This window comes from Loxodonta africana, chromosome 14 (assembly GCF_030014295.1).
Source record: "Loxodonta africana isolate mLoxAfr1 chromosome 14, mLoxAfr1.hap2, whole genome shotgun sequence".
In the NCBI taxonomy this organism is placed as follows: Eukaryota; Metazoa; Chordata; class Mammalia; order Proboscidea; family Elephantidae; genus Loxodonta; species Loxodonta africana.
Window position 1 is genome coordinate 25804706 of NC_087355.1, and position 24331 is coordinate 25829036.

The window sequence follows — 24331 nt, forward strand, 5'->3', positions numbered from 1 at the left end:
GATATGGCAAAACTATTCCTGAAATAATGAATGACTGGATACACTCAACGAAACTGGAATAAAATCAGGTATTGTCCAGAGAAAGAAAGCCAAATGTTGGAGGAGGGGTGGCTCACCAATGAAAATGGAATAAGAAATTAGGAACTCCTGTCTGGAAAGTAAAGGCCGAGAGGTCTGTTAAATCAAAGGAAGGTAGGAGTAACATGAGTACAACCTGAAATGCAGCTCTGTGATACACGAACATCTATGCCATTATTCCATATGCCTTGGGTTTTTTGACATTGAACAAATTTTGTCAATCATATTCTCCTTTGCAGATGCTGGAATGCCCTCTTTCCTCCTAATCAATTTATCCTCTTCCTTCAAAACTCAGCTGAATGGTAACCTCATTTTGTCTAAACCCTTCCATACAGAGATACAGTGTTAGGCATTCAAACCATCCCCCACCCCCAGCCCTTTCCCTGGTTTCCATAGTCCCTCTGTTAATTTACATCCTCCTCTCTCTCTCTCCTCTTTCTCCGGTTCTCTCTCTCCAGCCTTAAATTCCTTGGTGGGCAGTGGCTGTGTTTTAGTAGTCTTTGCATTCCCCAGCCGAGTGGTGGACAGATGCTCTAAACTCAGTTTATGCTAGTTGGAGAGAGAATGTGAGCTGGACTTTGGTGAAAGGATAAAGTTTAAGTAACTGCAGAGATACAACAGTTCTGTTGGGGAAGATCTCTTATCCAATGGCCGGGTTGTATAAATGAACAGGCCACTCAGAGTGTGGTTTCACAAAAAATGTATGGTCCTGGCACCAGGTGTTAGGATGTAGTATCTTGGATTTCTCCCCAGAGTTACCATATCAGAATCCCTAAGTGATTCATAAGCACTTTGAAGTTAGAGAGTCAGCTGTAGAGGGCCAGTGTTGGGATTGTTGTGTTGTGTACCATCAAGTAGATTTTGACTCAGAGGGACCCTACAGGACAGATTAGAATTGTCCCATAGGGTTTCCAAGGCTCTCATCTTTATGGAAGAGATTGCCACATCTTTCTCCCGCAGAGCAGCTGGTGGGGTCTAACTGCCAACCTTTGGGTTAGCAGTGAAGTTAAGTGCTTAACCACTGTACCACCAGGGCTCCTGGTGTTGGGGATGGGTAGGAAATAAGTGAGGTTGATAAGTTATGGATGGCCAGACTGGAGAGGGCCTTGGCAGTGAGATGAGATGATATAAATCAGTAGGAATACTATAGACATATAAGAATCCTGCTGGGTTAGTGACTCTGCTGCCCATTAAGACAGTGTACCTGCTATCATGCTTTCTATATATTTGTATAGTATTGAAACAGCCGGTTTAATTAAAGTCATCTATGAGTTTATCCACATGTTAAATTTTCCTTTCAAAAATTATTATTTTAATTTTAATACAATGAAGAGGCAGTTCCCTGAATTATTTGGTTGCTACTGTTTTAAGTTTTTAAGGCTGTTTTAAAATTGCTTTAAGTAAACCATTGCCGCATAGGCACCGCATCCCTGTAACTTCGTGGAGACCCTGATATGCACGTTGCCTTGAGGTACTGTTAACATTCTCAACCTGGCAATTCCTCTGTGCCCAGCAACACTACGGTTTCCTTTGAAATCTGAGCTGTGTGCATTTTCCCTATAACTACAAAGTCTTTGCAAAAATAGGTGAAGCTCCGGAGTTAAGCACCTGAAGTAATATCCTAACTGTAAGGACGGCCGTGTAGTTGTTTTCCATAGTGCTTTTTATAGCCTGTGCTCTTTCAGCATGGATTTATTGACTCATTTATTGCATTGATGTCTATTCGTTTATTGTAACATTGATAATACTGCCAACAGGGAGAAGAGAAGATGGCTTTAAGATTTTAAGACGGCTTTAATGAGGCATTAAGTTTGGAATTTGTTTCTGGAGGCTTGTGAACTCTCAAATGTGTTACTTCTGTTACATAAAGACTATTAGGGTATCTTGGAAGTCAAGTTATTGCTATAGAAAGGATCACATTGGTAATTTGTTTCATCTGAAACACAGTTCTTGACTTAAAAAGGGAAACAACAGTGATTTGGGAGGGCTTTCGTTATGACCCAAGATGAATAAATTTACGAACCAGTTTCTCCACAAGTAGTGGAGCAGCAAGAATTAACTTTTAAAGGTGGTCTGGAGAATGAGGTGCTCTGTATGATTTTGATTCTCATCAACAATTTCCGCATTCATGAGTTGGCTGAAAAATCTTGGTGTTCCTTTAGCTGTGCAGAAAAATTACATGTAGAAATCTATGACTTATTAAAGTATTTTACCATATTGTTTTCAGGACTAAGCTGAAGAGAGGCTTGTTTTAGCTGTTTACTGAGAATATCTTATTGCTTTAATCAATTAATGGAGTAATTTTACTGAAGGTCCTCAGTTGAATATCTCTGTTTTGGACAATATTAAAACTTTCTTAGTGCAGAGACATGCTTAGAGATGGCTCAGGAACCATTGAGCTATGCTAGACTGAGAATTAGATCTGAAAACAACTTGGTTATGAGAGCTTGTAAATAATAAAAAAGCTTTTGCTTCTTTGTTAAGAAATGCCCTTAATTGTCACCAGAAATATTTTACATTTCTTGAGTTCTTAGGAGTGCTGTAAGCGATACAGGGTATTCTCTAAGAGCCTGTAAGTACAAAAGTATAGAGTTTTAAAAGAAATTGCAGAGACCTGTTCCAGACCCCTAATGTAACATATAAGGAAACAGAAACCTAACTTGATGTAATCAAAGAGATAAAATGAAAACCCACAAATTTAAATAGGGAAGAAAACTCTTCCAGCATGTATCATGTATTATCATTACCTATAATTTCAGTAATTTGAACAAGTGCAAGATTACTTTTATCTCAGTCTATATAAGGTAATGAGGAAAATTTCTCACTGATCTAGCTTGCATATGTACAGAAGACATACCAGTAACGGAGGTATATTTTTAACACCATCAAAAACTAAAACCACCACCCACTGCCCTCAAGTCGATTCTGACTCATAGTGATCCTATAGGACAGAGTAGAACTGCCCCCATAGAGTTTCCAAGGAGCACCTGGTAGATTCGAACTGCTGACCTTTTGGTTAGCAGCTGTAACACTTACCCACTACGCCACCAGGCTTCCTATTGAAAACTAAAGTGCTGTCCTTACTTCTGACACCATTCCAAGTTAGGTATGTACATGTATATGTCTCAAGAGAACGATGTTTGTGAAATTCATTTTTCAAAACGTATTGCAAATGTTTAGACAGTTTTTAAAAATAACTTCACTATGTTATTTGTAATTCTCAATGGTGGAAAGGTAGGAGCAGAGCTTCTAGCCTACATCTGGGCTGCCAGCATAACTGCCTTTTCAGCATCGTCATAATTTCATTATATTACTGCTTTGACAGAAGTCAGGGACTGTTTTAAAAGTCAATATTTAATTACAAGTTATAGATGTTTAACCAATTATAATGATTTAATTCAGCTACCAAACAGTAAAATAGTCAAAAAAAATTATTTTCTGCATTTATCTTGGAAACACATCAATTTTGCAAAAAGATTATAATAAATTATTTATATACTATATTTAGAACTTTTTAGATAATTACTTATAACAGCTATTCTATGTTCCTTTTTTTTTTTTTTTCCTTTTCTCAAAATGCGTTTACCTTAACTATTTAAGTACTTTCCTTTCTCAGAATGGCTCTGAAAAGGACTCTTGTAGCTTCATCCACTTAGGTGGGGTTTCTAGACCAGTAGAAAATCTTGCAATCCTATTTCTCCCTGCCTGGAATGGTATTTACCAATTAGGAAATGATAGGAATGTTTTCACTCAGCCGAATATTTCTGTGGCGTGTGGAAATGTCAGACCATGACAGCCAATTTTCTATTAAATTTCTGTATTTACTCATTTATTTATTTTCTTCATTAGTGAATCGGAAGGGCTCTATAAAATAAACTGCTTAACAACTTAAGTGTCTGTCATCTGGGACAGTCCTGTTTGGTAGATTTATTATCGTGATCCCTTCTCTAATAAGGTTACCAGTAACTTAGTTGATAAATGGATGCCCATCAAGCTCCACACCTACGCCCGTCCTCACCTTCCCACCTGTCTTTGTGATAATTTATGGGTGAAGAGCCTATTTACACAACTTTGGATCAAAGAGATACTCTCATAAACCTTGACTCTATTTACTTTAACATGATTTCAAACAATGCTGAATAATGAAGATGTTCTTTACCATTAGATAGTCTATGTGAAATTAATGTTTCATTCTTCTTTGAAAAATAGTCTACCTTCCCCTTTAGTTTTTTGCTAACATTCTTGAAGCCTCAAAAATAAGAAAAAGCTCATCTTCAAACAAATGCTTGATGACTGACTAACATCAGTCTTCAATTCTTGTGTAATGTAATGCAAAGATAATTTGAACTTAAAAAGAATAAATAATTTCTAAGACATTACTCTTCAAATATGTAAATTTGGATAGGGCTATGCATTTACTGTGGCCAAGAAGTCAAGAAGTCATGTTTGAAAATAATCCTTTTTAAGAGAGGAAACTATTCTCAGTATTAAAGAGAATGAAAAGTTATGTCACTGATGACTGACTGGTTTTGCCTACTGTACAGTGATAACATCTTACTGGTATTCTGGCAGTATTAACTCTTAAAAACTACATTCTTGTGTGATTTCCGGCTGTCATTGACTGTTACCAGAACAGGATAGCAGGTATTCTGGTAGGAATATGAATTATATATGCTCATTCATACCTTACAAGATACAGTGGTCAGTGGAATTTTCTGTACATCTCTAGATAGTGACACAGTATCCAATTTCTACAGGTAGAATATTTTGTTAGTAAATTCACTGTGTATTTTGGGTACAATTTAGAAAAACCTTTGCAAGATTCAAAATTTCTCATACACAGACATACATACACATGAAATGATAATACCTTCACGTTTAACTAGCTTAAAAATATTACTGGTGTCAAAGAATGTCAGTAGCATTCTAAATGTTTCTTTTAGTCATTAACCTTCATGGAACACGTTACTGTGCTCTGTGAAGGAATAACAGAGAGATGTAGTTGGAAAATAGAGTTGTCATTTTTCTATACCTCAAGTACCCATTTTATAAAGAAATGGTAATTTTAAGTGTGGTTGGGCTTTAAATTAGTCCTGGGTGAATAGTTCAGAAGAAAAAAAAAAGTCCCTTAGGACATCTTGACTTAATTTACAAGCTTGAACTTAAATAAAAATGTGTAGAAACTAACCTGCATTTAAATGGGTTGGGTATGAATGATTGTTGGTCTTAAAACCTGAAATATTATGTTGTAGCATAAAAATATATATGCCATGCTGTTATCGTGTTCTGATAATATTTATTCCAGGAGAGCTAATATTTTCAGTAGTTTTTTTTTTCAACAACTCTTGATTAGTATTATCGAACTTGATCCAAAAACGTCTACTTGATCAGATTTTTTAAATACTTTTGGAATTGTCATTAATTAATATTTATTGACCATTATTAAAGACTTAAATTTTAGTTGCCTGCTCTTCTACATCAGTTCTTACATTCAAATAATGCATGTCCCTATTTTAACGGTGTTATATTTCATTCACTATGATTTTTTTCCTACTTGATAGATTAAAAAAAAAAATAATAGAACTGATCTATAGTACATACTCAGTAATTGAATTTTTGTGCTGAAAGGAATCTAGTGATCTCCTGTTTCAGCTGACATATTTTACAAATAAGAAAACAGCCCAAGCCTTCGAATGATTTAGATTTCGTTCCAATTTCTAAACAGCAGATATATAAACAAACTTTTGAAGTATAAATTATTTATAAGTTTAAAACTGGTTGTATATCTCTCTAAAAAGGATCCATCTTAAGTTTACAGGAAAAACCAACCACAAGGGTGAATTGACCTTGAATGAGGACTTTAAGGACTCTTCTAAAGACTTAGAGTCCTTACGTGGCATACGTGGGTATGCACTGGGCTATTAACAGAAAGGTTGGTGGTTGGAATCCACCCTGAGGCACCTCAGAAGAAAGGCCCAGCTATCTGCTTCTGAAAGGTCACAGCCGTGAAAACTCTGTGGAGCACAGTTCTACTCTGACGCACATGGGATCACCCTGAGTTGGAACTGGTTTGGTTTTGATTTTCTGTGGGCTCAGTTGGGTGGTTCTCCCAACTCACATATCTCCTGCCTGGGCTGGGAAGACTCAACAGCTGGAGCGTCTAGTGGCTGTGCTTCTGGGTGGTCTCTCCACTTTGTCTTGCCAGCTCCCTCCAGAGGGTAGCCAGATTCCTAACTTGTTGGCTCTAGTCAGTCAAGATCTGTATCTTTAAGGAGAAAGAAGCAGATAGAAGCTGCACCCCCTATCCTAACCTAGCCTCAAAGGTCTCATAATGCCATGTTTATTCAAAGTGAGTCACTAACCCAGCTCATCTTGAAAGGGACAGGAGGGAATTTGACTCCATCTTTTTTTTTTTTTTTTTGTAGGAGGAGTGTTTTAAAATCATTGCAGTGGCTTTCAAGGTGGCTTTTGGTTTGGTTTTGTTTTGTCTTAGCTCTCTGGGAACTGTTTATGCTTTTCTTCTGATTCTTGGCAGTTCTTTGAATATGAGGTTGCTAGATTAGAAATCTCTGGATAAGCATAATTTTGCTGTGCCTATGACTAAGGCATTATGCAAGAACCTAATTTCCAGGATTGGAGACAGAAATTTGTCTCTTAAGGCAATCTGCTTTCCAGGGATCACTACCTGGAAACTGCTTGCTTTTGAGCCATGACCGATTGTCTCTCCAACTTTTTGGTTACAAAAGGAAATCAGTGTCTTGCCCATTTTCTTAGACTTCAACCAGATTCCTTGTTTCTTACCTAGTTTGTTTGGGTAAATAATGTGACAAGCGATTTGAATTATAATTATACCTTTGTTTATTGTTAAGCATAACAAAAAAATGTGATGATAAATTAGGTCAAACCGGATGATGACGTTAAGTAATAATATACCCATACTTGGCAAATAAACTGCTTACCACACATTAGAATGCCCATTTTTTGTGTCTGTATCATGAGCCCTGGTGTGGCGCAGTGATTAAGCCTCAGCTGCTAACTGAAAGGTTGGCGGTTTGAACCCATCAGCCGCTCCGTGGGAGAAAGATGTGGCAGAAGCAGACTGCCACATCTTTCTCCCACGGAGCGGCTGGTGGGTTCAAACCTCCAACCTTTCAGTGGGTTTTTTGAGGGGTTATGGTATTCTTGTTTTGGTTTTATATCATAAAACTGGTCATCTTGAATATTTGACATTAATTCAAAATAAAAGGAAACCTTTTATGAAAATCAACTAATTTTGCTGCTCTTAGTATTTTTTGAAGTTGCTTGTTAATATACTTTTTGTGTGTTCTTTTTTGCTAGTTAAGGAAGCTTAAAGACACACTGGAATAAGAATATACTCGTTCTAATTTTATAAATTGCATAAATTTATAAATTCAAATTTTGTATAAATTTTACTTTGTGTCTTTAAAGACATGCTTTTATGTATTTCAAATATGTCATCAAATGGGGAGGAATTTTCATTTATGAAAAATTATATGAATGAATAATGATACTTTCCTCACTCCACCTCACCACACCTTCTATTTTTTTTACCTCTTCCTCTTCAGTGTCTTTTCCTTACAGCTTATAGTCATGATCAGGTTTCTTTCATCCTTTACAAATCAAATATATTCTCCCTGGACTCTGACATCCTATTTTTAGCTTCTACCCTGATTGTCTTCTTCCTCTTTAAGCTATCAACAGAGTAACCCACACTTGTTTCCTCCATTTTCCCTTTCCATTCACTTATTCACCCTCTGTGCTCTGATTTCTCTACCTGTCACTTATCTGAAACTGCTCTTAATCATGAATTCGTACTGAGCAAACCTTATCGCTCTTCACTTTGTAGCGTTTGACCTTGTTTCCCACTCTCTACTCCTGAAATCTCTTGTACTCCTATAATTAAATCCTCTTCAGTTTTTCCTTTAACCTTTGCAATGCTTATTTTTCTTCCATTCAGTTTTGCAGACCCCAGAATTTTCTTTTCATTCTTCCTCTCATTCTATATGACCTTCCTAAGAAATTCAACTCAACTTCAAAATATATATCTTCAGACAACATTTTTTTCCTCCAGAACTCCAGTCATTTATTTCTGCTCTCTATTTGGCATGTATACTGCATATATCACAGATACCACACATATCACATCTGATATATGCATGTAAATACTTAACACAGAGTTCTACTTCCATTACAAAAATCTGTTTCACTTTCTGTACTTCCTTTCCTCCAATTGGGTAACCTTATCAGGCTTCGCTTTTTCTTTCTCTTACCATCTACATTCATTTATCCACCAACTTCTATTTAAGTTTGCTCTTTAACCTGTTACTATTACCTGAGGTTGTGTCCTTGTGTTCCATTCCCAGGGCTATTTGCCTATCCTCTTAAGATGCCCAGAGTCCTAGTTAGTAAGTGATAGTGACAAGATTTAAACCCACTTCTCTCTGCCTTTCTGTTTTACCGCCATACATACTACTGTCCCTATTTTGAATCAGTGACAACTTGAACATTAAACTCAGGACATGCAAAATAATTTCAGTATTCATTTTATAATTTTAACTATTTCTTTATAAAATAGTTAAAGTAAATTATTTTAAAGGTGTCAGTCACACTCATTGAATTTTGTATATAAAATGCATATAGATGGTGCAACCACGTTGGAAATCAATTCGGTGCTTCCATAAAAAGCTAGAACTACCATATGATCCAATAGTCTCACTCTTTGGAATATATCCTAGAGAAATAAGAGCCTTCACACAAACAGATATACGCACACCTATGTTCATTGCAGCACTGTTTACAATAGCAAAAAGATGGAAGCAACCAAGGTGCCCGTCATCAGATGAATGGATCAATAAATTATTATATTCATACAATGGAATACTACGCAATGATAAAGAACAATGATGAATCCGTGCAACAGCTTATAACATGGAGGAACCTGGAAGGCATTATGCTGAGTGAAATTAGTCAGTTGCAAAAGAACAAATATTGTATGAGACCACTATTATAAGAATGCAAGAAATAGTTTAAACCAAGAAGAAAATATTCTTTGATGGTTATGAGGGTGGGGAGAGAGGGAGGGAGAGGGATATTCACTAATTAGGTAATAGACAAGAACTATTTTAGGTGAAGGGAAAGTCAACATGCAATACAGGAGAGGTCAGCACAACTGGGCTAAACCAAAAGCAAAAAAGTTTTCTGAATACAACTGAACGCTTCAAAGGCCAGAGTACAGAGTAGCAGGGCAGGGGTTTGGGGACCATGGTTTCAGGGCACATCCAGGTCAATTGGCATAACAAAATATATTAAAACATTCTGCATCCCACTTGGGTGAGTGGTGTCTAGGGTCTTAAACACTAACAATCGGCCATCTAAGATGCATCAATTGTTCTCAAACCACTTGGAGCAAAGGAAAATGAAAACCCAGTGCCATTGAGTCGATCCCGACTCATAGCGACTGTGAGCCCAAGAGATAGAAAAGGCCACGTAAATCAGAGACTATATCAGCCTGAGACTAGAAGAACTAGATGGTGCCCGGCTACAACTCATGACTGCCCTGACAGGGAACACAACAGAGAATCCCTGAAGGAGCAGAACAGTGGGATGCAGCCTCAAATTCTTGTAAAAAGACCAGACTTAATGGTCTGACTGAGGCTAGAAGGACCCTGGAGGTCATGGTCCCCAGACCTTCTGTTAGCCCAAGACTTGAACCATTTCTGAAGCCAACTCTTCAGACAGGGATTGGACTGGACTATAAGACAGGAAATAATACTGGTGAGGAATGAACTTCTTGGCTCAAATAGACGTATGAAACCATGTGGGCAGCTCCTGCCTGGAGGTGAGATGAGAAAGCAGAGGGGGACAGGAGCTGGTTGAATGGACATGGAGAATACAGGGTGGAGAGGAGGAGCATGCTGTCTCATTAGGGGGTGAGTAACTAGGAGTAAATAGCAAGGCGTATATAAATTTTTGTATGAGAGACTGACTTGATTTGTAAATTCACTTAAAGCACTATTTTAAAAAAAGGGTTAAAAAAAAGAAAAAGACGCAACCAAGGAAGTCACATCCAGTGGCACAGCACATTGAGTGTGCTACAGAATACTCAGGTCTTTCAACAGACCTTTGGAACTACGACACATTGAAAAATTTATCATGTCTCTGGCCTGAATGTTTTTTGAAAATTCAGATAAGAAGTCATACAGCACAAAAACAAAAGATGTTTAGACCTCCACTGCAAAAGTTTTGTAGATCTAGAAGGAAACTGGATTTTCAAACATAGTCTTTGTTTCTTCTAGGCATGTAAGAAAACACAATTTATAATAAAGAAAATGTCCAAGTACAATGAAAGTAGCAGCGGTTTTTAAAAATGTTTGACTCATACAGTAAATCATTAATGTCTTTGGAAAAAAGTTTTTAATAGCTGTATTGGGGGAAGAAAAGTTAAAAATATATCCTGATAGCAGATTTGACAACAGGCAATACTTTCTATATTGTATGACATTATTTAACTGAAAATGTATTTTGTCTTACTTGTTTTTCTATATGTAATAAAGGTAAAGCAAAGTAGAAAATTCTTTAAAAAAAAAAAAAACCTATGTTCTTGAGATGAAAAGCTTTCTCCCAAATATATGCCACGAAATATGTTCACAGACAATATCTAAAGGCAACTGTAATTATATCTCAATGTTGGAGCATTTTATTTTATTTCATGTATTTTCTAATTTTCAAGTTTTCTATCAAAATCCTAACAAACGGGCTTGAAGAAATTCCGTTTTCTCCATCAAGCCTTCTTGAACAGGGACTCTTCTTTTTTCTCTGAATTCCCATTGCGACTCTTTGTGTACACAAACATAGTACTTACTGTAGTCTTCCATGAATTATGGTTATCTTTCCGCGTGTCTATGTATTAGCTCTACAATACAATTATAAGTTTCTTGGAAAAACAAAAGCATATAGGATTTTGAAGGAATCAGATTCATTTAATTATTTGTATATTCAATAAACATTTATTAATCACCTTATCCATAATGTCAGGCAGAGAAAAATAAGGTGAAGATACCAGCCTGAGTTAAATAACTGCCCCTAGCAACTCATAGACTCATGAAGAGGTGGGCATATATACAGATACAATGCAGTGCAATAGGTACTATACAAAGGAGTATAAAAAGGCATTAAGAGTCTCAGGGAGGGAGTAGCTTACTAACAAGAACAACAAAGAGAACTGAAAAGGCATTGCAGAGAAAGTATAAGCTGGATTGTGAAGAAAGAGCAGGGTCTTTCTGACAAATAATTGGGAGAAGTATGTTTTAAGAAGAGGAAACAACCCCCTCTAAAACAGGGAGTGGGAGTGCTGAGAAGGTTGGACTTTATTCTATGTACAAGGGCAACCACTGGACTTGTTTATGCAAATGAATCACTGAAGCTTATTTGTGATTACTCTAAATACGTCTGAGGTAGATTGGAGGGACTAGAGATGAAGCCAAGGAGATTAATTAGGAGACTAGTGCAAAAATCTAGGTGAGAGATAGAGATGGTGAGAACCCTGGCTAAGATGTTGACTCTGCAAAGAAGTAAGAAGAGAGAAAACAAGAACTAAGCAACACTGTGTTCTGAATAACCATCCAAATTCTGTATATGCACATTTTATGTTTGTATCTGTTTTCTTTTTCTTCTGCACTGCAGACATGGGATGTAGAGTTGGAAAGATCTGCAGAATCTTGGGCTGAATCTTGTTTGTGGGAACACGGACCTGCAAACCTGCTTCCGTCAATTGGACAGAATTTGGGAGCACACTGGGGAAGGTAGCTTAACCCATAACTTTTTGTTTCTGGAAACATGTTCAAAATGAAAATGCTTATTAATTCTTCTTTGAAAATTATCAGAGGCTTGATGCCTAAAGAGAAAACAAGTAAACACAGCACAAACAACAGAAAACAAATATTACACCAGAGTGATCAGCAGGTTTTTAGACTTAGTTTTATTTTAAATAATTGATAAATTAGCAAAGTAGTGGGTATAAATATTTAAGATGAATAATTTAAACAAAAATAGCTCTCTACCAAACTTGATCAATCTACTTTGCTAGATTTGGTTTTATGTTTTTTCCAACTTTGTTTTTTTATGATTATTTTCTTTTGAATAGGTATAGGCCCCCAACCTTTCATGTACAAGCATGGTATGATGAAGTGAAAGACTTCAGCTACCCACATGAGCAAGAATGCAACCCATATTGTCCCTTCAAATGTTCCGGACCTGTCTGTACTCACTATACACAGGTGTGTTTTAGGAATACTATATTCCTCTGAGTTAGCATAATTATAGGAGAACTTAGACTACTGAACATGTGTCTTTCTTATGTCATTTGGCATGGTTATTAATAAAACTCATAAGGTTATTGATTTATGTAAGATTAGGCTTAGACATTTCTATAAACAGTAAAAGTCATCAGAAAAATGGCCAGATGTCTAATTAAAAAGACATTATTTTAATGACTTTACTTATGAAACGTTTTTAATATAGCCCCAGTAAATGTCTGTGGAAAGAAGTTTACCACACCTTCAAAGTCAGGAGTGTTTATTATTTTTTAGAATAAAAGTACAGTTTTATTTACCAGTGACATTCATTATTTACATGTGGGTGACATTTCGTATTGGATATATTCTAAACTCCTAAATCAAACAGTTGAAGGTGAATTTAACAAGTAAAGCTCTCTAGTCTGTGTTATTACAATTTCTATGACTGATAATTAGGTAATATAAAGCATGTTCTGTATGTCTTTGTTGGAAACCCTGGTGGTTTAGTGGTTAAGAGCTACAGCTGCTAACCAAAAGGTCGGCAGTTCAAATCCACCAGGCGCTCCTTGGAAACTCTATGGTGCAGTTCTACTCTGTCCTATAGGGTTGCTATGGGTTGGAATCAACTGGACGGCAGCGGGTTTTTTTACAGGCATGTCTTTGCATGTGACAAGGTTAAGATCAGAATTGAACTACCTACCAACCAGTGGCACAGTGACAAGATCATGGTGCATAAGAAATTTGAAGACCCAAATTTTTGCTCCAGTATGTTCTGATTGAGATGGGAAATTCTCTTCCTTTGTCTGGCATAGAAATTCTTTTCCAAGTTTCTGCATAGAAATGTTAATACTGCATTTGGGTTTGTGAAGATACTCATTTTGAATTTATTTGGTAAATTTGTATTTTGAAAATGCTTCTTTTTATAGACAGTAGAGTTATTTTACCAGATCTCTTTTTAAATTGAATCAAGAACTTCCCAGAGTCTCAGGAAAAATATTCTTTTTGTGATTGCCTCATTTCATTTTAAATGATAAATGCTTGTTTCTCAAGTTCAGCTTTTATATTTTCTCTCAGATACGTTGTTGTCTTATTTTGTCTTAGCCTGTGTTTTCTGAGCCTGTCTTCTCTCTAATGTAGGTGGTGTGGGCAACAAGTAGCAGAATAGGTTGTGCCATTAATCTGTGCAACAACATGAACATCTGGGGGCAGATATGGCCCAAAGCTGTCTACTTGGTGTGCAATTATTCCCCAAAGTGAGTCAACAAAAATGCTACTTTCGTGTCTGTTTTTTTCCTTAACAACATGAAAATAACTTTAAAATTCTGAATTTTTCTTATTTTTCATTATGTATCATTCAGCAAAGTATATTGCATTTATCAGTTTTAATATGACAACAGTTATCACTTGCCTAATGCATAAAATCAGTGTTTAAGGGGAATATGAAAATTAAAAATATCTTTGTGAAGTTAAAAAATCATGTATTTTATACCTCTGGTTTTACTTATTGTACTCTTGTATTCCATAAGTATTTACTAATTTTGATTTATTAGAGATTAGAAACTCTAGATTAATTAAGAAATATATTTTCACCTATTTAAAGACCATTTGAATGATGACACTGAAAATATTACACAACTGAACTTAATGTCAAATTTAAGTCTAAAATCTGTTTTTATTAAAACAAATGAAATGCAGATGAATGTTCCATAGCATAGTTTGATGTTGTGAAAATACTCGATTTTATAATTTTTAACAGTATGCATAATGAATTGCATATTTTCAGAAGAATAAGACGGTAATCTATATTTAAACCTACTAACCAAAAAGAGGAGCCCTGGAGGCGCAGTAGTTACGAGCTTGGCTGTTAACCAAAAGGTCGGCAGTTCGAATCTACCAGCTAGCTGCCCCTTGGAAACCCTGTGGAGCAGTTCTACTCTGTCCTATAGGGTCACGATGAATTCGAATTTACTTGATGGCAATGGGTATTTAACCAAAAGGATGCTGTGCTAAAAGATATACATGTCTTAAATCTACATACCAAAATCATTATTTGGAAGATTCTCATATAGTAATATTTTGTAGCATCTTATAAATTATGTTATTTGACTGCCTCTTAATAGAGTGGATTATCTCTTTAAGGGGAAACTGGTGGGGCCACGCCCCTTACAAACATGGACGACCCTGTTCTGCGTGCCCACCTAGTTTTGGAGGGGGCTGTAGAGAAAATCTGTGCTACAAAGGTATGTGGCATTATGCTGTTATATTCAATTTGAATTATTTAATCCAACTTCTGCGTTAACTTGTGTTAAAAAATCCAAAGATACATTTAATTTTTACATGAAAAACTTCCAGAGCTCTAGATTTATAACGAAACCATTTAAAATATTTATATTAAAAAGTCTGTTATACCAGTATGTCTCTCAATTAAGCTTTCATGCTTATTCCAGGTAACCACTTCCAGTTCTTTTTTAGATTAATCACAGACTGACAAGTATCTCCATATTCTTAAAAGCTGTCTTCATGTATTGTTGACAAGAGTTATTTCCATAACTGTCATCATTTTTGAAGGGATTAGCAACTGAATTTAACATAGTTTATTTTGAGTCTTTTAAAAGGTTTTAGCAAAACATCTATCCATAGATTTTATTGAACGATTTTGCATGTCTCAGTACAATTTCTCATGCTGAAATAACAACAAAAAAAGTATAAAAGTGTTGTAAAACTATTGTAAATGTAGTGCTCTCCTATGCACTTGACCTCTTAAAAATGAAATAAATATGGTGCCCTATGTATAGCCTGTGAAGATAAAATGTATGTGACAAAGCTTTGTAGGAAATCATGCTCTTATTTGGCATTCAAGTGAGTATTTTTTATTCCCTTGTACTTTTTTTCTTAATGATGACTAAATAAAGATTAATGCAGGTGAAATGTAGCAGAAAATATTTGAAAAAATGCAACCCTTTTCAATGTTCATCAAGAAATGTGATTTTTATTTCCTTAACGACTGAATGCTCATTAGCTATAGCAGGCAGACAAGAAGTGACCATGTATTTACTCTGTTGTATTAGCCATCTTTTAATTCTTAGAAGCATTTGAAGCATTTTTTCAGTGACTGAGTGCCCATCTGTTTTTTTCTCCTCTCTATCCCCAAACCTCCAACCTATCTGCCCCTTCACTAGTTGTTCTTTGTTGCCATTGAGTCACCTTCTACTCATGATAACCTTATGTATAACAGAAAGAAATGTTGCCTGGTCCTGAGCCATCCTCATGATGGTTAGTATATCTGAGCCCATTAAGTCTGTTGAAAACCTTATGGATAACAACAGAATATTACCCTTTCATTAAGAACCACTACATTTTACTTAATGCTGATCTTACTCTGACTTCCTATTTCCATTCCCAAAGTTCTGAGGTCTTGGACAGGCATAAAACAAGGCTGAAACACAGTAATGTACTTCTCCAAAATGTTCTACTGTCAAGCCCACGATCGAGGCCAATCTGGGGGAAAAAAAAAAAAAAATTCAAGCTGAAATTACTCTCCATCTTCAACTCTGAATTTCTGCTCATGGAATTTCCTTCTGAAAAAGAAAAACCTTTACGTGTAAACTGATGTCACAAATAACAAGAACATGTCAATCATTTAGATCAAAAATTTTTTGGAGGGGAGAATTCTATATGCTGTCTTCCTCAAAGTATTAAGAATATGATTTAATTTGGAAAAAACAAATTCCTGAAACACTGACTTCATTTGATCAGTAGATTTCATGGTTTCAGTATGAAAACCTAACACTGATAACATACTGCAATCTAAGAAATGTTTGGAAGGTGACAACCCTAAGTCAAAACCTTTGCCAAAGACAGTATTGTCTTCTCTAGTTTTAAATGTTAAGCAGGCACTTAGAGGTATATCAATTTTGGGATTTTTGTGTAGATGTTAACATGGGTTTCATGTCTCTTCAATCCTTTCTGTCAAACAGAAGGATCAAACAGCTATTACCCTCCTCGAGAGGAAGAAACAAATGAAATCGAACGGCAGCAGTCACAAGTCCATGACACCCACGTTCGGACAAGAGCGGATGATAGTGACAGAAATGAAGTCATAAGCACACAGCAAATGTGTAAGACCTTTGCTTTTCAGTAACATGATTCATTTATAGAAATTTAAAAAGTTTAAATAGATAGCATATCCATCTCTATTTTATTATTACTTTGTCTATTTTTAGAATGGAAAATGTTTAGCATTGGGCTAAAAAGAATGAAGCATAGCAGCTTTCTTTCCAAATTTTAAACTGCTCTTTATGTGGGCTTTCCTGCTTTAAGTAATCTACAATATGTGTGGGAATCAAACTATTTATAGATAATTCTTTGTTAATGTATTTCTCTCTTGGGAATGTCAAGCTATTAGTACTTTCTGACACATTACTGTTTTACTCTTTATATCTGGGGTGTGTATGACTGTTTAAATATCTAACTGGGCAGATAATGGTATGCCGTCATCCGCAAAAGCCAATGCTTACAGCCCAAACTTTAGAAATATGTCTGAATTAATGATTGCCATGATCCTCTGGGAAACCCTTGTGGTGTAGTGGTGAAGTGCTATGGCTGCTAACCAAAAGGTCAGCAGTTCGAACCCACCAGGCGCTCCTTGGAAACTCTATGGGGCAGTTCTGCTCTGTCCTATAGGGTCGCTATGAGTTGGAATCAACTCGATAGCAACGGGTTTGGTTTTTTAACGGCATGATCCTTTTAGATATTGCCTGGGCATTGCCTTTTGGGATTAAGCTTTCATGGACAAAAAAAAAAAATTTTTAATTTGTTTTCCGAAACCTAAATCCAAGTTAAAGTATGTTGGTCTGTTAAAACCCATTTGTTGAGCATCGTATCTAATTTTATATGGAGCATCCTTTCCCTGCATGATCTGTTGCAGCACTGGCAGGAACTTATGTGTATTTTAAAAAATAAATAAGCTTTTTAAAACTAAGTGCTTGGTGTCGACATACTATAGCAGCATTTCAGCATTTACTATATGGTCAATACTGTGCTAATCATGGAGGATGCTGGGGATAAAGTTACGATAAAAATCAAGCACAATTCCTCCTCCAGTGGGAAAGATAATGGTCTAAATGATATAAAACTAAAACCGAGATAGGTGTTACGAAGAGGTAGCTGTTTACATAAAATTGGACTCTGTCACAGTGGAAAAATTGGATAACCGCTATTTAAAAATATTTTTTCACAGTATTTCAGGACTATGGGTAGCATTACAGCTCTCCTTAATGCTAGATCACAAATTTCTTTTTCTTCCATCTTCCTTTCTTTTTCTTTTTTTGGAAATAGAATTACTTGTTCCCACTTAGAGCTCTGTTCTGTGAAAAACACTACATTTTAGTTTACAGTAGAGAATTACATCCAAAGTTCAAGTGATCTTAGTATTTTCTTACATAACCTTCTTCTTCTTTCAACTACTTTTAATGTTAAGTAGTTGGATTAAATAGGTTCCAGAAATTTCACAACTGTGTAGTGATTAAATATAGGCATACTTGACCTATAAAATCTCTAATTCTACTTTTCCTGGATTAATCCATGATTATGTGGTCCTGTTCTTAATCTAATGAGGTATTTATAAAAATAATACTTATTATGTTCCTAAAGTGGTTTTGCTCTCAGAAAACCTTTGGTGGTATAAATATTATATTGCACTTGATTGATGGCACACCGAAGCTTCAGAGAGTTTAAATACTTGCTCATGATGAAATGAGTAGTAAATGATAGAGCAGAACACAAAACTAAAACTAAAACAGCACTCTGCAGAGTAAAGGAGGTTTTCTGGTTCTTAGCCTGCCTGACTCAATGTCCACTGCACCATGATGCTTTCTATCTTGTGACTACAGGACTACTGAGATAACCGTTTTTCAGAAAGTTCAGTAGTAGTTTATACAACAATTAACCTCTTTTACATTACCTAAATTATTATTTTTTCTCCTTTTAGCCCAAATTGTTTCTTGTGAAGTAAGATTAAGAGACCAGTGCAAAGGAACAACCTGCAATAGGTATCATTTACTATTATTCTCAAAATTAACTGACAAAATATGAGAATTATTTTGACTTTTTACTGAAATTCAGAGAAACTAAAATTTTTCCTTTGCAATTCTTTCATTCAGATATGAATGTCCTGCTGGCTGTTTGGATAGTAAAGCTAAAGTTATTGGCAGTGTACATTATGAAATGGTAAGCATTATAAATACTATCACATGGGGATATAGCTCTTCATATAATACTTGATTTTTTAAGGTAAAAAGCCTAGACTTATAAAAGTACACCTACTCCTCACTTACTGACCATCTCATTATCTGACATTTTGCATTTATAGCAACGGTAAAAAATCTACTATCCAACTATTTTGTGCATTAACGACGTACGTCTGGCAGTAACCTAACGCCAAGGTGCAAGGCAAGAGTATTGCTGGCTGTGATGGTTAAGGATGTGTGTCAGCTTGGCTGGGTCAAGATTCTCAGTAGCTTGGCAGTTATGTAATTTTGGAAGTTATGTAATGATGTAGTCATGCTCCATTTTGTGATCTGATGTGGTCATCCTCCATTTTTACATAATGCCGATTTTTGCATAATGAGCTGACCTTTGGAACCTACCATGTGGATAAGTGAGAAGTGGGTATATAGATATTTCACTCAGAAATGTATATTTGAAGTCATGTAAGTAGTAACTCTTACTCTCCTAGGCAGAATTCTAATATTTTACCATCCTTTTCTTCCCTCCTTTTCTCCAAGCAATCTAGCATCTGTAGAGCTGCAATCCATTATGGTATAATAGACAATGATGGTGGTTGGGTAGATATCACTAGACAAGGAAGGAAAAATTATTTCATCAAATCCAATAGAAATGGTGTTCAATCAATTGGGTAAGTATCAAATGATCTTTTGGATCAGATGATTTTAAATTGTAACTATGAGTTAACATATTTTTTTAGAGGAACTCAGAATTTGGTCTGTAAAGACTTGATAATTTTCAAGGTTCATTCTATGTGCATACTTTCCATAGACAGAAAGAAGAAAAAGCATCTAAAACTTCCAAAGTTGACCCCTTTTGCTTATAAGGGATATGCTGATATCTAAATTTACAAAAATTCAGAGAATGTACCAATTTACAGTGAATCCCAGTGTGAAGCAATGCATTTTTTTAGCTGTGACAAAAAATACCCCAGAGAAGACTAATGATTTGCATGTTTTTGGTGTCCTCTTTAGGGGAAAGGGAAGCCATAGAGGTTCAATGGTGCCCTGGTGGCACAGTGGTTAAAATTCAGCTGCTGACCAAAAGGTTGGCAGTTTGAATCCACCAGCCAGCCACTCCTTGGAAACCCTAGGGGGCAGTTCTACTCTGTCCTATAGGGTCACTGTGAGTCGGAATCAGCTGGGCAGCACTGTGTTTTTTTTTTTTTTTTTTAGTTTTTAGAGACACAGTGGTTCAGCGCTTGGCAGTTAACCAAAAGGTCAGCAGTTCAAACCCATGAATGACTCCATGGGAGAAAAGACCTGCCAATCTGCTCATGTAAATATTATAGCTGAGGAAACCCTATGGGGCAGTTCTACTCCATCTTGTAGGGTTGCTATGAGTTGGAATTGACAACACACAAAAACAACAGCAACATTTAGGGAAAATGGATGATTTCATGCAACTTTATTAATGAGAAAAATTAGGTTAATAGGTAAAAGACCATTTTGAAAAGTTCTCTAACTATGTAATGTACTATGTCATTTTTCTTTTGTCTATTTAAATGAAACTTACTCAATATAATAGCATTAATTAACTTTTTTAAAATTTATTTTGTTGTTGAGAATATACATAGCAAAGCATATATCACTTCAACCTCTTCTACATGTAGAATTCAGTGACATTGATTACATTCTTGTGCTACCATTTTCACCCTCTTTTTCTGAGTTGTTTCTCCCCGATTAACATACACTCACAGCCCTCAAAGTTCCTATCTAATCTTTCAGGTTGCTGTTGTCACGTCAATAGATCTTAAATGAACATAATGCTCAAAGCAGATATTTTTTCTTTTTCTTTTTTACTATGTTTTAAAGGAAAGTTTAGAGTTCAAGTTAGTTTCTCATACAAAAAATTGTACATACATTGTTGTATGACCCTAGTTGCTCTGCCTATAATGTGATAGCACACTCCCCCTCTCTACCCCAGATTTCCTGTGTCCATTCAACCGGCTCCTGCCCCTTTCTGCCTTCTCGTCTCGCCTCTGGAGAGGAGCTGCCCATTTAGTCTCATGTGTCTACTTGAGCTAAGAATCACACTCTTCACAAGTATCATTTTATGTCTTATAGTACAGTCTAATCTTTGTCTGAAGAGTTGGCTTTGGGAAAGGTTTTAGTTTTGGGCTAAGGAAGTCCAGGGGCCATGTCTTCAGGGGTCCCTCCAGTCTCAGTCAGACCATTAAGTCTGGCCTTTTTACAAGAATTTGAGTTCTGCACCCCACTTTTCTGCTGCTCCATCAGGGACTCTCTGTTGTGTTCCTTGTCAGGACAATCATTGCTGGTAGCTGGGTACCATCTAGTTCTGGTTTCAGGCTGATGGAATCTCTGGTTCATGTGGCCCTTTCCGGCTCTTGGGCTAATATTTTCCTTGTGTTCTTCATTCTCCTTTGCTCCAGGTGGGTTGGGACCAAATGATGCATCTTAGATGGCCACTTGCTAGCTTTTAAGACTCCAGATGCCACTCACCAAAGTGGGATGCAGAACATTTTCTTAATAAACTTTGTTATGTCAGTTGACCTAGATGTCCCCTGAAACCATGGTCCCAGACCCTTGTCCCTGCTACCCTGTCCCTCGAAGTGTTTGGTTGTATTCAGGAAACCTCTTAGCTTTTGGTTTAGTCCAGTTGTGCTAACTTCTCCTGTATTGTGTGTTGTCCTTCCCTTCACCTAAGATAATTCTTGTCTACTATCTGGTTAGTGAATACCCTTTTCCCTCCCTCCCCACCCTCATAACCATTGAAGAATGTTTTCTTCTGGGTTTAAACCTTTTCTTCAGTTCTTATAATACTGGTCTCATACAATATTTGTCCTTTTGTAACTGACTAATTTCACTCAGCGTAATGCCTTCCAGGTTCATCCGTGTTATGAGGTGTTTTGCAGGTTCATCATTGTTCTTTATCACTGTGTAGTATTCTATTATGTGAATATGCCATAATTTGTTTATCCATTCATTCCTTGATGAGCACCTAAGTTGTTTCCATCTTTTTGCTATTGTGAACAGTGCTGCAGTGAACATGGGTGTGCATATATCTATTTGTGTGACAGCTCTTACTTCTCTAGGATATATTTCAAGGAGCGGGATTGCTGAATTGTATGGTATTTCTATTTCTAGTTTTTTAAGGGAGCACCAAATCAATTTCCAAAGTGGTTGTAATATTTTACATTCCCACCAGCAGTGTGTGAGTGTTCCAGTCTCTCCACGACATCTCCAACATTTATTATTTTGTGTGTTTGGATTAATGCTAGCCTTGTTGGGGTGAGATGGTATCTCACTGTAGTCTTGATTTGCATTTCTCTAATGGCTAATGATTGTGAGCATTTCCTCATGTATCTGTTAGCCACCTGAATGTCTTCTTTGGTGAAGTGCCTGTTCATATCCTTGCCCATTTTTTAATTGGGTTATTTGCGTTTTAGTTGTTGAGGTTTTGCAGTATGTTGGTAGATTTTAGAGATTAGACACTGATCGGATTTGTTATAGCCAAAAATTTTTTCCCAGTGTGAAGGCTGTCTTTTTATTCTTTTGGTGACATCTTTGGATGAACATAAGTGATTTTTAGGAGCTCCTAGTTATTCTAGTTTCTCTTCTGTTGTTTGTGCATTGTTTGTTATGTTTCGTATTCTGTCTGTGCCATGTATTAGGGCTCCTAGGGTTGTCCCTTTTTTTTTCTTCTATGACCTTTATAGCTTTAAGTTTTATATTTAGGTCTTTGATCCATTTTGAGTTAGTTTTTGTGCATGGTGTGAGGTATGGGCCTTGTTTTATTTTTTTTTGCAGTTATCTAGTTAGGTCAGCACCATTTGTTAAAGAGACTGTCTTTTCACTAATTAACAGACTTTGGGCCTTTGTCAAATATCAGCTCCTCATAGGTGGACGAATTTACATCTAGATTCTCAATTCTGTTCCACTGGTTTGTGTATCTGTTGTAGCAGTACCAGGCTGTTTTGACTACCATGGTGGTATAATAGGTTCTAAAATCAGGTAGTGTGGGGCCTCCTACTTTGTTCTTCTTCAGGAATGCTTTACTTATCTGTGACCTCTTCCCTTTCCATGTGAAGTTGGTGATTTATTTCTTCATCTCATTAAAGATGCCATTGGAATTTGGATCGGGATTGCATTGTATCTGTAGATCCCTTTGGGTAGCACTGACATTTTCACAGTGTTGAGTCTTCCTATCCATGAGGAAGATATGTTTTTCCACTTACGTAGGTCTCTTTTGGTTTCTTGCAGTACTGTTTTGTGGTTTTCTTTGCATGGTCTTTTATGTATCTGGTTAGATTAAGGCAGACATTTTTTTACTAGTTAAGCTAAACTATTGCTCAAGCACAGCAACTATTGTGAGGGTGATGCAGAACTGGGCAGTGTTTCATTCTGTTTTAAATAGGGTTGCAGTAAGTTGGAATTGACTCAGCGGCACCTAACAGTTGTCTGGTTTTAAGAATACTCCAGGGGATATTTTTAGTTTAACTTCTAAAGATTACCTCAGGGCAATAGTTTTAGGGGTTCGTCCAACTCCCATGGCTCCAGAAAGCTTATGGAGTCCATGAGAATTTGAAATTCTCTTCTGTGTTTTGTGCCTTTTGATCAGGATTCTGAACGGCAGCCAGACACCATCCAATTTTTCTGGCCTAATGGCAGAGGAACCAGTTGTTCATGGAGGCAATTAGCCACACATTCCATATCCTCCTTCTATTCCTGACTCTCCTTCTGTTCCTCCAGGTGAATTGTCATGCGTTGGATGTCTGCTTGCAATCTTTTAAGACCCCAGGCACTATGCACCAAACTAGGAGGTAGAACAGAAGCACTAAACACGTTATTAGGCCAGTTAACTGGGATGTCCTGTGAAACCATGACACTAAACATCCAAAACAAGGAACCAACCAACTCCCATGAGGTTTTTGGATGTATATAAGCAGACTCAGCAGCTGCTCTATTTTTTGGTCATTGTTGTAAATATATCTATCACACAACTTTTGCCAGTTTGTACAACTCGTTGACAACCTTTACAATAATCGGCTGTGCAACCCTACCCTTAATAAATGCAATTTTTGCATCACCATTAACTCCCTCTTTCCCCCTCCCTCCTGCCCCTGGAAAGGGGTTTAGTGGTGCAGTGGTTAAGTGCTTGGTTGCTAACTGAAAGATCAGTAGTTTGAACCCACCAGCAGTTCCAGAGGAGACAGATGTGGCAGTTTGCTTATGTAAAGATTTGCAGCCTTGGAAACCTTATGGCGCAGTTCTACTCTCTTTTGTACCTGTACCTGTTGCCGTCGAGTTGACTCTGACTCATAGCGACCCTATAGGACAGGGTAGAACTGCCCCATAGAATTTCCAAGGAGCACCTGGTGGACTCGAACTGCCAACCTTTTGGTTAGCAGCTGTAGCTCCCAACCACTACGCCACCAGGGTTTCCGTCTCTTCTGTAGGGTTGCTATTAATTGGAATTGATTTGATGGCAGTTTTTTTTTTTTTTTTTTTTAATTTTTTATTGTGCTTTAAGTGAAAGTTTACAAATCAAGTTGGACTCTTGTACAAAAATTTATAAACACCTTGCTATATCCTCCTAACTGCTCTCCCCCTGATGAGACAGCACACTCCTTCGCTCTGCTCTCTTGGCGTCCATTCGGCCAGCTTCTGACCCCCTCTACCCTCTCACCTCCC

The 24331-nt window shown here is 36.7% G+C and overlaps 1 protein-coding gene across 1 annotated transcript in view; it reads left to right on the top strand.

Moving 5' to 3' along the window:
- The window catches only part of CRISPLD1 (cysteine rich secretory protein LCCL domain containing 1), a 54619-nt gene that overhangs the window by 11319 nt on the left and 18969 nt on the right, over positions 1 to 24331 (top strand). Inside the window, exons 3-10 of the mRNA XM_003408354.4 lie at positions 11782 to 11900; positions 12242 to 12374; positions 13530 to 13645; positions 14532 to 14632; positions 16370 to 16510; positions 18382 to 18442; positions 18554 to 18620; positions 19178 to 19308. Coding sequence (XP_003408402.1) covers positions 11782 to 11900; positions 12242 to 12374; positions 13530 to 13645; positions 14532 to 14632; positions 16370 to 16510; positions 18382 to 18442; positions 18554 to 18620; positions 19178 to 19308 — 869 coding nt within the window. The remainder of the gene's footprint in view (positions 1 to 11781; positions 11901 to 12241; positions 12375 to 13529; positions 13646 to 14531; positions 14633 to 16369; positions 16511 to 18381; positions 18443 to 18553; positions 18621 to 19177; positions 19309 to 24331) is intronic.